Source organism: Lampetra fluviatilis, chromosome 31 (genome assembly GCF_964198595.1).
Source record: "Lampetra fluviatilis chromosome 31, kcLamFluv1.1, whole genome shotgun sequence".
NCBI lineage: Eukaryota > Metazoa > Chordata > Hyperoartia > Petromyzontiformes > Petromyzontidae > Lampetra > Lampetra fluviatilis.
The window spans coordinates 10,428,975-10,448,403 of NC_136305.1; the positions used below are offsets into that span (position 1 = coordinate 10,428,975).

The window sequence follows — 19,429 nt, forward strand, 5'->3', positions numbered from 1 at the left end:
CTCCGGTGCCGCGTCCTGCGCTGCCGAATTAATTAATGCCGCTTTCCCCGCGACCAACTGGGAAATGGAGCTCTTATCGGCTCGTTCGAATCGGGAAAGTGGGCTCAGCCCAGAGTTTCCACGGTAGCCTTGCCGGGCCAACCTGGCACCAGCTGTTCCACAGCGGGTGGCTCAGGGAGCCACACACTCCACTCTTAGCTTCTCAAGCGCAGTGAGCTGATGGTGACGGCCTGGTCACCAATAACAGCACAAAAAACGCCAACAAACTGGATATGGCTTTCCACTGTGGCTTTATTCCATTTCTAACGATTCAAAATATATATTTTTGACTATCATGCAACCAAAATGTATCTGTGGCAGACCAGGTGGTATAGAGGTCAGTTGAAAGGATTTCAGAAGAAGTTCTGTGATATCTCCTTCTGCATGCCGTTCTTTAAAATGTAAAGCTTCGTGAGCATCGCGAATAGATTCTGTCTCAGTATGCCGACATCACAAATGGGTTAAAACTGGAGGAAAACACATCACTTCCTTTGCCAATGTAAATAAACATCATGGCTATCGGACAATTACACGCATTCTCTATATATATCTGCTGAAAGTTAATCTGTAATTTGTCTTTACATGAAATATGGTCCACTCATTCAGCCACACTCATCCATCGCACCGCCGCTCCATCACCGCCACCCCGGCCACTCCAACCACCGTGAGCCAGGCCACGCGTGGCTTCCGTCTCTGCAGGATCAAGCAGTGCACGTCGGTGACGATGACCGACCTGGTGAGGGCGCACCACGAGATGGGCCACGTGCAGTACTTCCTGCAGTACAAGGAGCAGCCCGTGCCGTTCCGGCGCGGAGCCAACCCGGGCTTCCACGAGGCCATCGGCGACGTCATGGCGCTGTCCGTGGCCACGCCGCGTCACCTGAAGAAGATCGGGCTGCTGGAGCCCAGCTACGTCGAGGATCCAGGCAAGCGTATTCACTCGTGGCGTGCGGAAAGCAACGGCGCGATGTTTCGGGTCTGTGCCAATCTTTAGTATTATTCCCCTCCCAATTTTCTGCAAGTTATGCTATACGTGTCATGTCGTGAGAAAGAGTATCCATTCGAAACTCGCGCAGAGCAATGCAACCCTCTTTAATGGGAGGACATGGCCCACAGAAGTGGCTGTGACAGAGCTACTTCTGAGATTCCTTGAAGTGACCACTGGTTCGCATGCCAGAGGTCACTTTACCACCCGCTCTGCATTTGAGATCAATGTTGGTTGCATGACAGTCAAACTGATACATTTTATTTTCAGAGTTGGCATTTAATCAAATCAAGTGCAGAACTATTTTTCGTGTGCAGTATTTAATGACCGGGCTGAGCCCATCAACTCACCTGACTTGAGAACCAACTAACTGTAATAATGTTAATAAACACGATTCATGATGACCACACATTTCAAGAATCAGAGGCAATGTTCGATCGAGAACTCGGAGGCGCGGAGTCAGATTTCCAAGTCCCAAATACTTCTGTCTGGATAGCTGAGAGCCTGAACAGGTGAGAGCCTGACCAGGTGTGATCCTGGACAGTTAAAAGCCTGGACAAGTGAGAGATAGAACTGGTAAGGCCCCGAACAGGAGAGCCTTGAGTCGCTGCTTGACGGTGGATGGTGCTTGGATCCTGCAAATGTGCGTTGGGGAAAGTTTCAGATGATGATGCGGCTTACAGAGAAACACCGCTGGGCCCGATGGTTCTAGGGAAGATAAGCAGATTATTGGGCATGCCCTGTAGGATGCGGAAGTTTGCGGTGGTCAGCGGAGTGAGATGGTGTGGTTGGCCAGTTTCGAATGTCCGATGTTCCTCTCAGCGACGCAAAGCTCTTCTGGAGTAATTGACGGCACGTGTTTATATGACGTGATTTTGGTAGTTCGGGTAACCAATGATTTATTTCGCGACTGCCATCGATACGTGCTGTGGATTATAACGTTGTGATGATTAGAACACGTCTGGCAGGCTTATCTTATGTAGATGTATATAGCGCCTTAATCCAAGGTGCGAAGTAAAGCACAAAAACAATTAAATAAAAATGGGGAAAAAGTACAAAGCTATGGGAAAGTTATTTATTAATAACCACGATGTGATGGAACATGTATAACATATTGTAATTCTTTTACTACATATTGTGAATGATAACATATTTATAACATATCACACATATATGAAAGGAAAATTTGTGAATGTGTGTCTGTTAGAAATGTTTAGCATACTTCCCAACATGCAAGAAACTTGAAATTTGGCATGTGGGTAGCTTCCAGACTGTACACAATGGAAAAAGTATAAAAATAGACTTTTGTATTTTGGGGGGGGCGCAATAATGGATATATTTTTCACGGCAAGTGAGCGGTGACGTCACATCTGTGATGTCACCCGCATGCGGTAGCGTCACGCAGTGTGCCTGCTAACGTCACGCACCCCCCCCCCCCACCCTCCGCGTAGGCCGTCTATTAATCCAAGACAAGAATCCAAGACCCGGGCTAAGCCGGGTAGTAAAGCTAGTATCGTATAAAATGATAACATATTGTAAAAAGTGCCTCATAGAAAAGCACGTGGAGCTGAACCTTGGCACTGGTTGGCTTGACGAGTCACAATCTGATGAGTCCTAATGTGACACATCCTGACCTGACGAGTCCTGATCTCGGCCCTGCGCAAGCAGAGAGCGACATCAACTTCCTGCTGTGGATGGCGCTGGGGAAGATCGCCTTCCTGCCGTTCGGGTTCCTCGTCGACCAGTGGCGCTGGGACGTGTTCAGTGGGCACACCCCTCCCGGGCGCTACAACCAGGACTGGTGGCACCTCAGGTAGGGTGGGAGAGTGGGGGGGGGCATCAGGTCCCACAGGGTGGGCGTCACTGGGTAGGAGGCCCTCCCACGCGTCTCCCTCGGTCGTTGTGTTTACACGCTTTCATTTAACTCACTCTGTCTGTTGTCGTTGTTGTCGTTGTTGTATCCTCAAATCTTGTAACTCAATTTGAACCCACTTCCCAATGTGGTATCGACTGCAAACTTGGTATACTCACGTCATACTGATGACAATACTATGTTCTGTCATAAAAAATATATAGTTTTAAACATTATTTTTTATATGTTATGTTTCGGCTTGGGTCTAATTGTCCACGGTCAACTGACATTGGCTGTAATTGCCCACGGTCCCTTACGTTGTGGCAAGCTTCGGGGCCACTTCCAGGAGTCGTGGAGTTCTTCCATTACTGGTACATTTCACAAAAGCGTGTTTTTAAAAAGTAAAAAAAAGACTTATTTTAGTCGGTGGTGGAGTTTGCGCGGGCTCACGGAACTGGTAGTTGGGGGGGTGTGTGAGACATAAACTGTCTCCGCTGTGACACACACAGAGTCGCTCCTTTCGGCAAAACGACGTTGACAGTATACAAATGAAGTGTGGAATCAATGTTAAATGCAATGTACGTCAAGAATAGTGGTTGGCAAATTGTTAAAAATGGTCCATGACGTACGACCACCTTCTAAGGTGGCAGTCGTCCCTTGTTCCTCCCTCCAGTCCTCCGTGCAGAGTGTTGGAATGGAGGGCCCAGTTAATTGTCCCACTCGGCTCTGTGTCGTGTAGACACAACCCCCCGCTGGGCTGGTGGTTGTCTCAAGCAGTGAGGACGTCACCACGCCACCGCCGTGGAACGACGTGGGGGTCACTTTTGAGCCCCTCTCCCCCCGAATGCGCTCGCTCATCTTGCAGGACCAAGTACCAGGGGATTTGCCCCGGGGTCCCCAGGACCGAGGAGGACTTCGATGCCGGCGCCAAATACCACGTTGCGGCAAATTCCCCCTACATCAGGTAACGCGGCGCTCCCAGTGAGCTCTGTCGTCATGCTCATCACGCTGCCTGGGCAGACAGCCCCCGTAGGTGGGCACTGCACATTTCGTCATTTGTTTCCACTTTCTTCTCTGTCTTGTGTCAGTATGCTCAAGTAGTGGCCACATCACCAATCTATTGTGATGTAGTCGTCCAGCCATTCTCTGTTCAGGTCTTTTTCTCTGTCCGCTTCCTTCCATTTTTATTTTACACGCTTTTATATAACTCACTCTACTGTTTGGTTTTTTCGGTAAAGTCACGTAGGTAAAATTAAAATAAATTAAAATGAAAACAAATGAATTAAATCACGACGTTTCGGAAGCAACACAAGCAACCGTCATCAGGTGTGACTGAGCTATCACACCTGAAAATTACTGAAGTAATTTTGCTGGAGCAGTCACACCTGATGACGGTTGCTTGTGTTGCTTCCGAAACGTCGTGATTTCATTTATTTGTTTTCATTTTAATTTATTAATTGTTTTATCTACGTGACTTTACCGAAAAAACCAAAGAGCATGGATCCTTGCAGTCACGAAAATTCAAATCGAGAATTAACTCACTCTGTCTGTTGATCCTCAAATCTTGTAACTAAATTTTTACCCACTTCCCAATGTTGTATCGACTGCAAACTTGGTCTACTTATGTCATACTGATGATAATACTATATTCTATCATACAAAATAAAAAAAACACATTTTAAAACATTCTTTAACACGCTTTTTATAAACTCACTCGGTCTGTTGTTGTTGTCATATCTTCAAATCTTGTAACTCAATTTTTACCCACTTCCCAATGTCGTATTGATTGCAAACTTGGTATACTTATGTCATACTGATGACAATACTATATTCTATCATTGAAAAAAAAATATTTTTAAACAATCTTTTTTACATGTTATGTTTCGGCTTGGGTCTAATTGTCCACGCTCAACTGACGTTGGCTGTAAATCACCACGGTCGCTTACATTATGGCAAGCCTCGGGGCCACTTCCTGAAGTCGTGGAGTTCTGCCATTACTCGTACGGTACATTTCATTAAAGCGTGTTTAAAAAAGTATTTTTGAAATATTACTTATTCCGAATAACAACACTTTTAATAAAATATAAGAATAGGTTTGCAATGCATATACTGTCAGAGCATGTTTTTTTATTTGTATTTTCACTACAAGTATATGTGGTGAATGCAGACATGATTCCGTGCTAAAGGTTTCAGTTTGGTGTTTTTACATCTTAACACAACTGTTTTATTGCCAGAAAGGGGAAACCCTATTCTTATATTTTTATACTGGCAAAGGAGGTTCCATGAAACACTTTTAATGTTCCTGTTATTGTCCATCCTACACATGTGTCCAAATACTGCCACTTTCCTTCTCATCACTGCCTGCATCATCAGGTTGTCTTCTTCTATGTGCCACCATTCTCTTCTACGTTGGTCACTCATTGGGTCCAGCTTCGATGCAGCCTCCTTCTATAATTGCGATACAATTTAAATGCCAATATCTGATCTCTGTCAGTCTTTTTCAACGTCAAAGTATCACAGGTGGTCTCCGAGGAGGCTATAAATGCCACCCCGGATTGATTTGGTCGTCTCAGGTGCCACGTGCAGGTGGATTAATTGATCATTGATGATTCATTGATCACTCAACTGCACAGGCAATTTGGCAACGATGTCCCGGAAGCACGCGCGCGCCCGTGTGGTGGAGAAAGCGCCGATGATGAAGTCACTGCCGGCACATTCCAGCTCCTCGGTGAATCCACCGGCACACGCACGGTCACCTGGCGTGGAGTCACAGAGCCTCTTCAATCCTCAGAAGCTCTGTGACGCCAATCACGGCGATGGTCGTGGCAATGACGATAAAGCCGACGCCAATCAGTGTGCCAACGACGCCGCCCGACAGCAGTTGGAGACCGCGGTGTCCCTGCCGTCCCGCCCGCGTGCAGGTACTTCGTGAGCTTCATCCTCCAGTTCCAGCTGCACGAGGCGCTGTGCACGGCCGCGGGGCACGCGGGGCCCCTGCACACGTGCGACATCCACGGCTCCGTGGAGGCCGGCAGCCTGCTCGCGTGCGTCGTCGTCGTCTTCATCATGCCGCACGCCCCACACACACACGCGCACACCGCATAGCGAGCCTTGCCAATGCGGGTGCACGAGGAGCGGGTCGCTCACCCACGCAGACACGCAGGACATGGGGGCGACGGCCTTCCAATGCCATGCAGGTCACGGGGGTTAACATCTCGCAGGAGCGCGTGGGTTCGATCCCGACCCTGACGCCTGCTGCTGTATATTTGGAGTTTGCGTGTCTCTCTCCCTAGTCGCGTGGATTTTTCTCCGGGTCCTCAGGCTTTGCCCTCCACAATTTAGAATCAACATCAAGCGTTTCGAGTATTTGGCTGCTATACATTCCACGTGATAAGCCACTTCGTTGAACTACTATTTGTGATAGCCAGGTTGCTTTTGAAAAAAAACTTCATATCTCAGTGGTAGGCCTTTTCTGGTAAAAGAAACATTTCTGGCTGTCAGTTTTGTACTGTTAACACTGTCGGCTGTGAGACAACTCTCGTGCATGACCATAATGAATCGGTTAAGACCGGCGGTCGCTTCGTGGAGGAGAAGCTGTAGCTGCACGTGCAGGACACAAGGGGGCCCCGCATGAACGAGGCGGAGGTGGCCATGGCGTGGCTTCCCCACTCTGCAAACCGCACAGCCTCTTCATCTCGCGCACGAGACCATTTCCCGTGTTAACGAGAATCAGAATTAGTTTTTCCTTCAGAATCTGAATTTTTTTTTTATATTGGAGGAGGAATCCGATGAGCTTGGCCCGTTTAGCGTGGGGCCCCACCACCTCTGCCACGTCGTCGCTGTCTCCCCGGCTCGCGGCGTAGCGAGGAACGCACCTGCGATGCCTCCGCACGCCCCAGAGCCCGGCTCTAGCTGGGGTGGGAACGGTAGAGCTGTTGTTGTGGGGGGGGGGGGGGGGCGGGGAGTTGGGGCCCCCCTCCCCCCACCATGATCACAGTGAACTCGGGCAGCCAAAGGGAGATTTGGTAGCGCAGAGTCCAGCCCCAGCATTCCCTGCATCCACCTTGCGTGCCCACAGGGAAACCTGCCACTCGGGGTGGGGGGGGGGGTTTGCCCCTTTCAAATGGTTGAGATGAGACGTTTGATGTAAAGGGCTCTGAGACTCGCGACTTACGCTGTGTCACAAAACAAATCGTTTAGTGATTTGTGTTTTTCTGTCAATGCGCGCCTGCGTAATTGTCTTATAGGGTTCCTCGCTAACAGCACTTGCCCCAACGGCCTGTGCGGGCTACACGGGTCGATCCCTTTGTCGTTGCGCGTGTGTGCGTGTGTGTGCCGGAGAGTGGTTAGCGTGCCGGGTGAACCGGGATCGATTCACAACACAGCTAACAAGTGATGCCCTAACCAGTTCTGAGCCTCGCCCAGATCAACTCACCTGCCATACCAAACAATAATAACTTGGCTGCCGCAGTGGCTAAACGACAGGAGCAGGGAGACAGGGGTGGCCGTTGCATGGCCGGTGACTACACCGGCCCCTCGGTGCGTCACGCACCGCCTCGCCATCGTAGGGCGTTCGCTAACAAGCGTTCGCGTCCGCCGACGAGTCTGCTAAAGGCTATACGGAGCCACCTTTGTCTCCGCGCAACGCGCCCAGGCGAACCCTGCAGGCGGGCTCCAGCCGCCCGTGGCCCGAGGCGCTGCGCGAGGCGACCGGCGCCGAGGCCTTGAGTGCCCTGCCGCTCGTGAAGTACTTCCAGCCGCTGGTGGAGTGGCTCCGGGAGGAGAACGCTCGCAACGGGGACGTGCTCGGTTGGCCCGACTACGACTGGAGACCCCCCGTGCCGGACGACTACCCCGGGAGCCTGGGTTGGTCCCCGAACTTTTGTGCACACCCAGCAATCGTCCCGCCCCCCCGCCCCCCCCTACCGGCATGCCAAGTGCTGAGCCACCTTCTGCGCACAGGGAGAGCTGCCACTGGGGGTGCCACATTGAAATGGCGCAATGTCACAAACACGTCGTTATTGCCGTACTTGTTGGGCTTTTGTCATTTTAGTGACCCGGGTCACTCTTGCATTTCCTGGTCTCTCGAGTTCTTACCCGGTTAAACCACTCGACTTGGCTTGTACGCATCGGCACCTGCGGTGGTTGCTTAGAATGAACCTGTGAGTCCTGAAGGCCATGGTTTAATATCGTCCGAGTCTGCCCGGCTCAGCGACCTCGTCCTTGTTGTGGCGCGCAGACAAGAACGTGGACGAGCGTCAGGCGGCGGCGCTGCTCGAGGAGTTCAGCGCGACCGCCGAGAAACAGTGGAACGCGTTCTCCGAGGCCTCGTGGGCTCTCAACACCAACATCACGAAGGAGAACGAGCAGCTCGTGGTGCGAACCGGCGCAGGCCAGCGCCCCGCGCGAGGCCCCTGACCGCAGCGGTGTCCTCCTCGTGGGGGCCCCACCAGACCACGCACGCACCCACGCGGACGCGGCTCGACGCACGCCCACGAGCACTCGCGCCAGATGAACGACGGGGGGCCTCCTTGCGACGGGCGGCAGGGCGGGCGTCTCGTCGCAACTCCGTAGAGATGGGTCTTTGGCGTCAAATCGTAATTTATCGACTCGTAATGCACGGGCCGCACAGTATTTGCTCGCTCTCGGGGGGAGAGGGCAACTCAGAGTTGCGGGGAACCACGGGCGGGCGGGAAGGCAGCCGGCACCCAACATTTGGCCAAGCGCTGCCAGCGAGTGAGCATTTGGACCTGGAGACAAGCTGCGCGTGCGCGCAGGAAATGCTCATAGACGGCAGGTGGAATCCGTGCAGTCTGTTCCCCTGTCACGCGTGTTTTTATAGCGCGAATTAGATATGTAACGTGATTAATGTATTGGGGAACACGTGTTTTATAACGCGGATGCGAATTGGATATAACTCGACTGAATGAACATAACTGTCGCGCGATTAGGAATAAGCGTGGCATCGCACAAGGTGGGATGCTGCTGGATGCTTCTGGATGCCACCCACGCACCTCAGTCTTTGTTCAGCATGCGTACGCATACTCTTTGGTTCTTTCGGTGAAGTCACGGAGGTAGAAAAGTAAAATAATATTATATCACGATGTTTCGATCACAACACAAGCAATCGTCCTCAGGCGGAAAAATAATCCAACAGTAGAACTGCTGAACCAGGAAGAACACAGACTGAGGACGATCGCTTGTGTTGTGATCGAAACGTCGTGATATATAATTTTATTTTATTTTTCTACCTACGTGACTTTACGGAAAGAACCAGAGAGTATGGATTCCTGCAGTCACGAAAGCTTCAAATCAGGATGCGTACGCATCTCACGTGTTATAGCAGACTGTGCTTTGCCCTGTATTATATATGATTAATAATAACAACGCGGTTTTCCCATAACGCGGCGTACTTGAGGAACGCAGCTACCGCGTTATCGGAGACCAGACTGCATTTGTGCCATCCTGCCTTCTGGCGAGCCAGAGTTATAGCACTTCGGCGCCCACGTTTGTGCGATCCATCAGCCCTCGCCTCCACAGTGCTGGATTACAGGCCACGTGCATGATCACCACCGCCTGGCTAGATACAAAGGATTGCCTCTGAAGGGGACACTGACCTGGGCGTGGTGGGTTCATTTACAACAGCTAAGGCGTTTCTGACCGTGTAGCTCTCTGATGTGATCTTGGGTTGTCACGGCGTCAATTCAGTTCCTGGAGTTCCTGGAGAAGCTCCCGGCGTTGTGTGTCGAACAACACGTGGTGGTACAACCCGAGTGTCCATCGATCACACGGACTTGCGCGGCTATCAACATCGCTGGGCTGCGTGGTTGCCGGGAAACGACAGTACGGATAATGGATTCTTGCATTTATCTGTGTGGACCTTCCGAGTGCTATCCCCATGGGCACTCTACTTTTCTCCCTCATGAAGATAAAAAAATACCCGTTCAACACGGAGGAGGCTTTCGCGCCCGATATTACCCATGATAGAGGTTTTTTTTGGGTTAGATCGCGGAAATATAAATGTTTCGTTGAAACCCGCCACCACCCGACACAACCAATTAGTGAGGTTCGTCACGTAATCAAAACATTCCAATTCATTACTAGTTCAGTACACCGGCGTGTTGGAGAGTAAACCCACCACATTTACACACCGATGTGAACCCCCCAAAAAAATCTCTATTGTGGAAAAAAAAAACCCATTCATGGAATTTGGCCAAACTTCCCAGTGTTGGATAGAGGGCGTTACGATTACCATTACTTCACGGCTGACATGTCGTGGCGTGCGCGCACGTGGTGTCGCCTCGCGCAGCAACTGACCAGCCTGCAGGTGGCCAACCACTCGGTGGAGTACGGACTCAGGGCCAAGGGCTACGACTGGCGCAACTTCCGGGACGAGGGCATCAAGCGGCAGCTCAAGAGGATCGGTCAAATCGGCGTCGCCGCCCTGCCCGTTGACAAGCTCGACGAGGTGAGTCCGCCCGGTGGGCACAGCGTCCTCCCTCCTGCTCGTCGTCCTCGTCCTCATTCGTAGAGCGCTCTCAGCAAACTGCTGCATTGATGCCCAAAGCGCAATCGAATATTAATTGCATTAAATTTGATTTGTTTGACACGTAGGCTTTCGCAACCAATGTTAACCATAATAGAGGGTTTTTTTGGGGAAAGATCGCGTAAATATGAATGTGTCATTAAAGCCGCCACCACCCGACACAGCCAATTAGTAAGGTTCGTCACGTGAACAAAACGTGCCAATTAGTTACTAGTTCAGCACACCGCTTGTGTGTTGGAGAGTAAACCCACAACAATTCCGATTTGGGTACGTTTCGCTGGTAATTGCAACCAGCCTCATCAGGCGACAGCCATAGATGTGGAGAATTCCTCCCGTTTCGGTCTTAAATAGAGGGGTGAAGGTGATGTCATCACTGTGAGCCTATCAGATGCGAAGACCAAAGAGGGCTTAATGTCGTCATATAAATTAAAATGGCTACCTATTAGTAGTTGGGTTATTTACAGTTATAATACTCTTAGATTAACACAATGTACATATATGACGTAAGTACATTCTAACGTACATACATACATTACATAATGTATGTAACTATAATGTACATACACTCTTAGATTAACACAAGGTACATACATCATTAAACATTATGTAGGCACCACATATTAATCTAAGCGTATACAGATAATCTGCAGTACGTTTACTTGGCTTCTCACAGTTAATCAACATCCAAAGGAATGGTTGTTTTTATTATTAACTACACGCTTTTATTTAGCTCACTGTCTGTTGTTGTTGTCGTTGTTGTATCCTCAAATCTTGTAACTACATTTTTACACAATTCCCAATGTGGTATCGACTGCAAACTTTGTATACTTATATCTTACTGATGACAATACTATATTCTATCATAAAAATATGTATTTTTATACAATCTTTTTACATGATTTCTATTAACTCTGTTGTTGTCGTATCCTAAAATATTTTAACTCATTTTAACGCACTTCCCAATATGATATCGACTGTAAACTTGGTATACATATGTCATACTGATGACAATACTATATTTTATCATAAAAAAAAAAAATTTAAACAATATTTTTTATATGTTATGTTTCGGCTTGGGTCTAATTGTCCACGCTCAACTGACGTCTGTAAATCACCACGGCCCCTTACGTTATGGCAAACCTCGGGGCCACTTCCTGGAGTCGTGGAGTTCTGCCATTACTCGTATGGTACATTTCATTAAAGCGTGTTTAAAAAAAATATTTTTTTAATATTACTTATTGAAAGTTTCTTTGATGAAGTCACGGTTACATGTTTACACAGCAATGGCTCGCCCTCACTCAAGTCTTTATCAGGAGTATCTCGCCAGGCTTTCGCAGGAGCAGCCGAGGATTGCCGTGGCATTTTCCCCAATGCAGTCATTTGCGGTGTCGTAATTTCACATTTGGACCGTGATGACCTACTCTTTTATTTCCCCTCCGAACAGTGTCACGGGATCATTGCCTCCCATTGTTAGGCAGATGGCGTGTATTGATGGCGAACAGAGAAAGCTGATGCTGAATCCGCGATGTCTACGGACGGAACGCAATAATAAGTAATGAATGAATGTGTTTTTAAAAATTAATTATTATAATCACATGCACTGCCACCACTGTGTGCTCGCAGTACAATGAGATCACGACGAGGATGGCGATGACGTACAGCGTCGCGGAAGTTTGTCGGGAAGAGAAATGCCATCCCTTGGACCCAGGTAAGGCACCCTGGCTGGGCTGGCAGACACTAACATGACCCGTACCACGACGCCTCACGCCAACTGTGGTCAGTGCTCGGTAACGAGTCATTAATTCTGTGAATGGGTCAGGGCTGGATGAATGTGATTAAAGCTGTGTTTGGGGTGCCACAGTGGCGAGGAGATGTTAACTCCCTCGCCTGGGATACAGACGGTCGAGGCGTTCGATCCCGACCCTGACGCCTGCTCCTGTATATTTGGAGTTTGCGTGTCTCTCTCTCTCTCATCATTATCACGGTGGCTAGGAGATGTCAACTACCTCGCCTGGGATACAGACGGTCAAGTGGTTCGATCCAGACCCTGACACCTGCTCCTGTATATTTGGAGTTTGCGTGTCTCTCTCTCTCATCATCATCACGGTGGCTAGGAGATGTTAACTGCCTCACCTGGTATACAGGAGGTCGTTGGTTAGATCCTGACCCTGACGCCTGCTGCTGTATTTTTGGAGTTTGCGTCTCTCTCTCTCTCCCTGTGGTCGCTTGGATTTTTATCCGGGTCCCCCAGTTTTTCCCTCCACATTTAGAAACAATCACGCGTTTAGAGTATTTGGCTGCTATAAATGTCCACGTGATAAGCCACTTCGCTGAGCAATCATTTGTGGCCAGATCGTCTCTGAAAAAGAGCTACATAGCTCAGTGGGCATTACCTGGTAAAATAAAAAAAATAGTTTCACTTTTTTCTCGTTTACAGTTTTTTTAATAGTTGTTAAGTTTGTGTTGGATTGCTCCACAATGGGTCTCATTGCATGCTTGCCAGCCCTACCAATTTAAGCAGAAAGCTGCCAGCTTTTAAACCCCATTAACACGGGATGACATCTAAATTTATTAAACGACTTTCTTCGTGCACGGGCTCGCTCTCGAAATTGATGTCCGGTCAAGACGTCTTAAAACTCGCGATCCTGCCGTTTTCATCACCCAGCTTGGCAACGCTGCCGCGTCATTCAAATCCGACGCTTTCTGTCAGCGACGAAACAGCTCACCACGACGGGAAACGAAGGAAGCCGAGAGCACCGTGCACACGATGTGGTGGTCACATGGCACGACGGAGGAGTCGGGGGGGGTGCGGCTTTCCGCTCTTCGATGAGCACCGCACCTTTTGCGAGGATGTCGCCGCTCACGACTGCACGGGGGCATGGGGGGGGGGGGCGCACGGAACGAGAGACAGCGAGAGGAGGGGACGCGGTGCCGGGAGGAGGGTCTGGGATCTGTGGTGCGTGTGCGGCACGTGCGGAGCGGGGAAGGAAGCGCGCGGCGGGCCAGAGTAAGACGTGGCTCGACATCTGGCACGGAGGCACCACTGCCTTTGTTGTCCTGCCCGACGGGTGTTCCTCATTTGAGCGAGCGAGCTGGGATGAGTTTCCCTTTGAGTCCGCAGGGCTGAGAAAGTGCCTGTTGTGGGCGGCCGCTGGATTTCTACTTCGATTTCGCGAAAGTTTTGATGTTGAGAAACACAACACAGTGGTCGGAGCGCGCACTCACGATGACTTGGGGTTTTCCTTGGAAGGACCCATGAACCTCCCATTCTCATTAGATCACTCTGTCCGCGTGCCCGTCTGTGCACGTGCCCTTCTGACCGTGTGCCTCACCTGTCCGCGTGCCCGTCCGACCGTGCCCCCTGCCGTGTGTGAGCAGACATCACGGCCACCATGGCCAAGTCGCAGGACCACGAGGAGCTGCTCTGGTACTGGGAGGGATGGCGCAATGCTTCCGGGCGCAAGATGAGGAGCGACTTCACGCGCTACGTGGAGCTGAGCAACGAGGCCGCCCGGCTCAACGGTTCGAGTGATTTAAATTCACGGTGGAAAAAGTACCACGATGTACAACGACATTGGCTTTGCTTTCCTTTCGTGATTTCATTTCTTGTTTAATTTTTTCGCTACCCCCCCCCCACCCCGCATTACATTCTAACTGTCAGCCACATAACGAGATGAAGAAATATCCACTCGGACCTGTTGCAGTGAGCCGTGCACCCGCCTGTGTTAGATAATGGCCCCAGAGGATGACATCACAGAACCACTCTTGATGTCACTTTAACAGCCCAGTCATGTAAGCCACACAAGAGGCGCTTTTTTGTTAATTTAATGGCGTAATAAATCACGTCCACGGCAACTGATAAATTGTCATTATCAGGGTTGCGGTTCCAGATTTTTTTTCACAGCGCCTCTCGTGGCTGCAGGGGTCGGTGAACCTATTTGCGTACAGCGTATACAAATAAAATACCACACGTTCCCACGCACACGATTCGGCGCGCCCATCACGAGCGAAGGAACGGACGACTAATCGTTAGCCCGACACGGCGTCGTGCCCCTTTGTGCGCGCCCGTGATGGACACGGCGAGCGTCGCGCTGGGCACCGTGACGCCGTGTTCGTGTGCCGTCAGGCTACCGTGACGGCGGCGAGATGTGGCGCTCCGTCTACGAGACCGAGACGTTCGAGGCGGACCTGGAGCGCCTGTACGATGAGCTGCGGCCCCTCTACCTGCACATGCACGCCTACGTGCGGCGCAGGCTGCACCGGCGCTACGGGGAGCGGCTCGTCAACCTACGCGGCCCCATTCCCGCACACCTGCTCGGTGGGTTTGCTCCGCGGCACTGTGGCGAGGAGATGTAGATGTTAACTACCTCGCCTGGTATGCAGGAGGTCGTGGGTTCGATGTCGATCCTGACGCCTGCTGCTGTATATTCGGAGTCTGTGTGTCTCTCTTCCCGCGGGCGCGTGGATTTTTCTCCGGGTCCTCCGGTTTTTCCTTCTACAATTTAGAATCGACATCACGCGTTTAGAGTATTTGGCTGCTATACATTTCCACGTGATAAGCCCAATTCGTTGATCTATCATTTGTGATGTCCAGGTCGCTTCGTATAGCTCAGTGGGGCCTTAACCTGGTAAAATAAAATGAGTAAATAAAAAATAGTACATCCCAGTGAGAATGTGCTTTCTCCCAGTCACCCCTTGCTCTTCTCTGTGGCAGTGTGATCTTGGCCTAGTAGCTCCGTGCTGTCGACACGCCCCCTTCCCGTGATGTTGTCTCAAGGAACCCGGGATGACAGCAGCGTGGTGGCATGCAGTCGTGACACTCGCGCCCCACAGCAAGAAGGGGCCTGGGTTCGATTCCTCTCTGTGTGGAATTTGCGTGTTCTCCCCCTGCTCTGCGTGGGTTTCCTCCCATGATCTTTGGGTTCCTACCAAAGCTGAAACGAAATACAAATTGCTCTCTTGGGATTAGACATAGCAGCATTACCCCTACTGCAAAATATTGGTAGGACCCTCCTCAAAAAGAGTATCCAGACTCAGAGAGGTTTTTTCTGGGTAAAACGAGCATGTTAACAGTGCCGGATTATCCCAGTAGCACAAGTAGCTACATATGTAGCTACGGCCCTGTCCTTTCAAGGGCCCCACGCCAAAAAATGCTTTCAAGCTGTCAATTCCGGTTCAGTGATTCTGCACTAGATGGATTACTATAGTACTATCCTGCCTTCAACTTTTATGAATGACTGGGTTTTTAAGGTTAGCGATTTGTTGTATTATCTGGCTGTATAGCAAATGAAAAAGTACAATTACTTTAGTATGCAAGTTAAACATTTGTGTTTTAATATTATTATTTTATTTTACATTTAGGGCCCATTTATAACATATGCTACAGGCTCTGCACTAGCTTAATCCGGCACAGCATGTTAATCATAATAATACAAGTCGGAGATCCGTGCCCTTACGTTAGTCTTCCTATTCATGGCTCGAGCAGTCGGATCAAGGTCCGGGGTGAACCGATCCGTTCCCGCTCACGCCACCACCGTGATCCTCACACCGCGCTGCGCCACGCGTGTGCCCAGGTAACGTGTGGGCTCAGAGCTGGAGCAACGTGTACGACGTCGTCACGCCGTACCCAGACGCGCCGGCCGTGGACGCCACGCCAGCCATGCAGAGCAAGGCAAGGAAACCCCCCCCCCAGCAGAGCCCCTCCCCCACCCAAGAGCCCCCCCCACCCAGGAGAGCCCCCCACCCAGGTCGCTTCCGGAATCTAGCTCAATTATCTAAAGTTGAACACCAACCATTGAGGAAAGCGGGACCTTTCCTCAATGCACCATTGGAACCTCCTTTGCCAGTAGCAAAATATGAAAAGTTTTTTTACCCTTTTATCTGGCAACAAAACAGACACCTTTTTTTACAAGGAGTCATGTTTGCATTGACCACAATACCTGCGGTCGGAATGCAAACAAAAAACACAACTCTGATAATGTCTGCACTGTCCTTGAAATTGATTGGTCCACACCCGAGACAGCTTTCCTTAGAGCCTAGTCTCACATGGTGTTGGACCAGATGACCAATCAATTTCAAGGACAGTGCATACATTTATCAGAGTTGTGTTTTTTGTTTGCATTCCGACCGCAGGTGTAGTAAGTATTCAGGAGGCTTTGACGACGGGGTCGGAGGCACACTTATTTATTAACACCAACTTGTGCACAGTAACGGGTACACACAGTACTTAAGGGGGTATCGTCCCCTTCACTCGGCTAACAGGGAGACACAACATCTAACCCCGCTAACCTAAGCCCAAGTCCTCCACTACGGAGCTAGGGGAGGCTACCTATCCCAGCCCTGGTCAAGCTGGGATCCCGGCACCCTGAGTCTCCAGACCGGCTCTTATAAGAACGTCAGTCTGGGCTCTCAGGGCCACGCCACCGGCTTGCCCTGGTCGGCCCTGACAAGGACAGCGAGCCAGGGGAGCTCCGGGGCCTATTCTAGCTGGTCTTCAGTCTTCGCTGGTTTAAGCTGATACTCGACCTCGAGCCCTCCGGCTCACCACCTTTTATAGTACTCGGCCCCTGGGAGGGGCCCGTGGGGGATGCAGGTGCGGACGTCGGTGTGAGCACCTCCTCTGTGTACGGCCCTAACCACGCCCCTTGTGTTTGTTAGCCATCCGCGCCCATACACAATTACACCTGTACATCACCCCCCCCTGTACAGCTCGCAGCCGTCCCCGGCTGCAACAAAATCAGAATAAAGGTGCATCCCTCCCCAAAACCGTGTGTGCCTCGCGTAATTTTAACAAGAACAATGACAACCATAACAACAACAACAGGAAACAGGAGGAAGAAAAAAAATAACCCGGCGCACCCCCCCGAATAAATACCCCATTCCGCAAAACCAACATATATACACGCGCTCCGGACGCCTCCCCCCCTCGTCTGCAAAGGCCCCCCAACGGCCGACCTCACAATAGTCTGCGCGTTTTGGCGCGCGTTCTCGCGGCGGGCCCGTCACAAGGGCCCGTCCCGGCACGCTCAGTGGCGGTTGTTGACGGTCCGGGTGCGAGAGAGTCTGGTTTCGCTGCCGAGTGACCCCCGACCCCCCCGGGGGGGGTTGGCGGTCATGGACCCGTCACTCCAGTTGCACCTGGAGATGGAACAGTTGATGTCAGGTTAGGCGAGAGCAGCGACGTCGGGGAGTCGGCGGACCCCTCACACGTTTGGCCATGCGTGTGTGTGTGCGAACCACGGGGCGGCGCAATGAACGGTTTCAACCTTGAGGGGTGCACGTACCACCGACGCCTCCCCCATTTGACACGTACACATTGCGGCCGCAAGACCTGTACGACCTCCACGGGCCCCCGCCACGGCCGTACCAACTTTGACGAGGTCGCCAGCGGCACCTGGGGACAGTGCAACCATGCCCTGTCCCCTGGTTTCCATTTGAACACATGTACCCGCCCCAGCCGAAGCCTCTCATTCGCCTTCTGGCGGAGTTCAGAATTTTGCACGGCCGCTTCCCGCGCCTCAGATAATTTGCCGATGTTAAATTTAACGTGTTCGGACAATGTAGACTTCGCCTGAGGCGCCGAGAGCTTCAGCTGGGTCGTCACAGGGGGGTTAGCCTCGCGGCCATACATTAAAAAGAAAGGGGAAAATCCGGTGGCCGCATGGGGAGCCATCCTGTAGGCTTGCAACACACCGGCAATGCGAAGGTCCCAATCTGTCTGGGATTCCGATACCTGCTGGGACAGCATGGACGTGATAGTCCGATGCAGCCGTTCCACCATCCCGTCAGTTTGTGGGTGATACGGGGAGGTCCGAATTTTCTCCGTACCCAAGAGGTCGCACACCTCGCGGAGGAGTTTCCCCGAAAAATTCTTACCCTGGTCAGTCAGCAGCCGTTCCGGAGCACCCTTGTCGAGGACATAGCCCTGGACAAAGGCCTCCGCGATGGCTGCTGCCGACTGGTTGGCCAGGGGCCAGGCCATAGGCCATCTCGTGAAGTATTCGACCCCTGTCAATAAATACCTATTTCCCCTGGGTGTAGCGGGAAATGGCCCGAGAATATCTAGAGCAATGAGCTCGTTAACCCGGGAAACCTTTATGGACTGCAGCGGAGGGTTGGACCCCCTTGCTGGTGGCTTCCGCTGCGCGCATTGCGTGCACGACCCCAGGAGATCCCCCACGTCCTTTGCCATGCCCGGCCAGAAGAAATCGAGCTGGAGCGTGGCAAAGGTCTTGTGAACCCCGAAGTGCAGGAGCCGCTCATGAGCAGCCCATACCACCTTACCCCTTAATGCTGCAGGCACCACGAGCCGTTGGCGGCGGGATTTTCCGTCCCAGTGCATTAAAAGACCCTGGAACAACCCCCACGAGTCAACGTTTGCCACCCCCTGACCAACCCCCCCGGTGCGACGGCTCAGAGCGAGGAGGGAGGTGTCCTCCATTTGGAGGCGTCCCCACTCCACGACCGACAACCCCAGCAACGAATCCCTCCCTTCTTGCTCGAAAGGACCCGAAGCCGAAGGCGCATCGGCGGTGGCCACGAGGACCGAATCGGTGGTCACGTTCGGGGGCCTACAACGCCCCGAACCCAAGAGGCAAGTGCACTCTGAAGTGGGTGGCAACCGCGACAGGGCGTCAGCGTTCGTGTGGCGGACGCCCTTACGATATGTGGTGACAAAGTCGTAGTCTTGGAGAATCTCCAACCATCGAGACAACTGGCCCGATGGTTGTTGAACCCGCAGGGCGTACTGTAGAGCCGCATGATCTGTACGGACGGTGAAACGCCGACCGTACAGATACGGGCGGTACTGCTGAATGAAATAAACAATTGACAATAATTCCCGATGGGTAACGCAGTACCGTTGTTCCGCCGGAGACAGTACCCGACTACCGTAAGCCACCACATGCTCTACGCCCCCAATGAGCTGGGACAGCACGCCCCCAATGCCTGTGTTACTTGCGTCTGTATCGAGCAAGAAGGGTTGTGAGAAATCGGGGTAATTCAACGG

At 51.4% G+C, this 19,429-nt stretch overlaps 1 protein-coding gene across 1 annotated transcript in view; it reads left to right on the forward strand.

Moving 5' to 3' along the window:
- LOC144943394 (angiotensin-converting enzyme-like) overlaps window positions 1–19,429 on the forward strand; it is a 42,847-nt gene that overhangs the window by 10,447 nt on the left and 12,971 nt on the right. Inside the window, exons 8-18 of the mRNA XM_078870754.1 lie at window positions 739–965; window positions 2,693–2,837; window positions 3,742–3,840; window positions 5,798–5,920; window positions 7,531–7,742; window positions 8,116–8,252; window positions 10,186–10,344; window positions 12,046–12,130; window positions 13,801–13,944; window positions 14,549–14,740; window positions 15,996–16,093. Coding sequence (XP_078726880.1) covers window positions 739–965; window positions 2,693–2,837; window positions 3,742–3,840; window positions 5,798–5,920; window positions 7,531–7,742; window positions 8,116–8,252; window positions 10,186–10,344; window positions 12,046–12,130; window positions 13,801–13,944; window positions 14,549–14,740; window positions 15,996–16,093 — 1,621 coding nt within the window. The remainder of the gene's footprint in view (window positions 1–738; window positions 966–2,692; window positions 2,838–3,741; window positions 3,841–5,797; window positions 5,921–7,530; window positions 7,743–8,115; window positions 8,253–10,185; window positions 10,345–12,045; window positions 12,131–13,800; window positions 13,945–14,548; window positions 14,741–15,995; window positions 16,094–19,429) is intronic.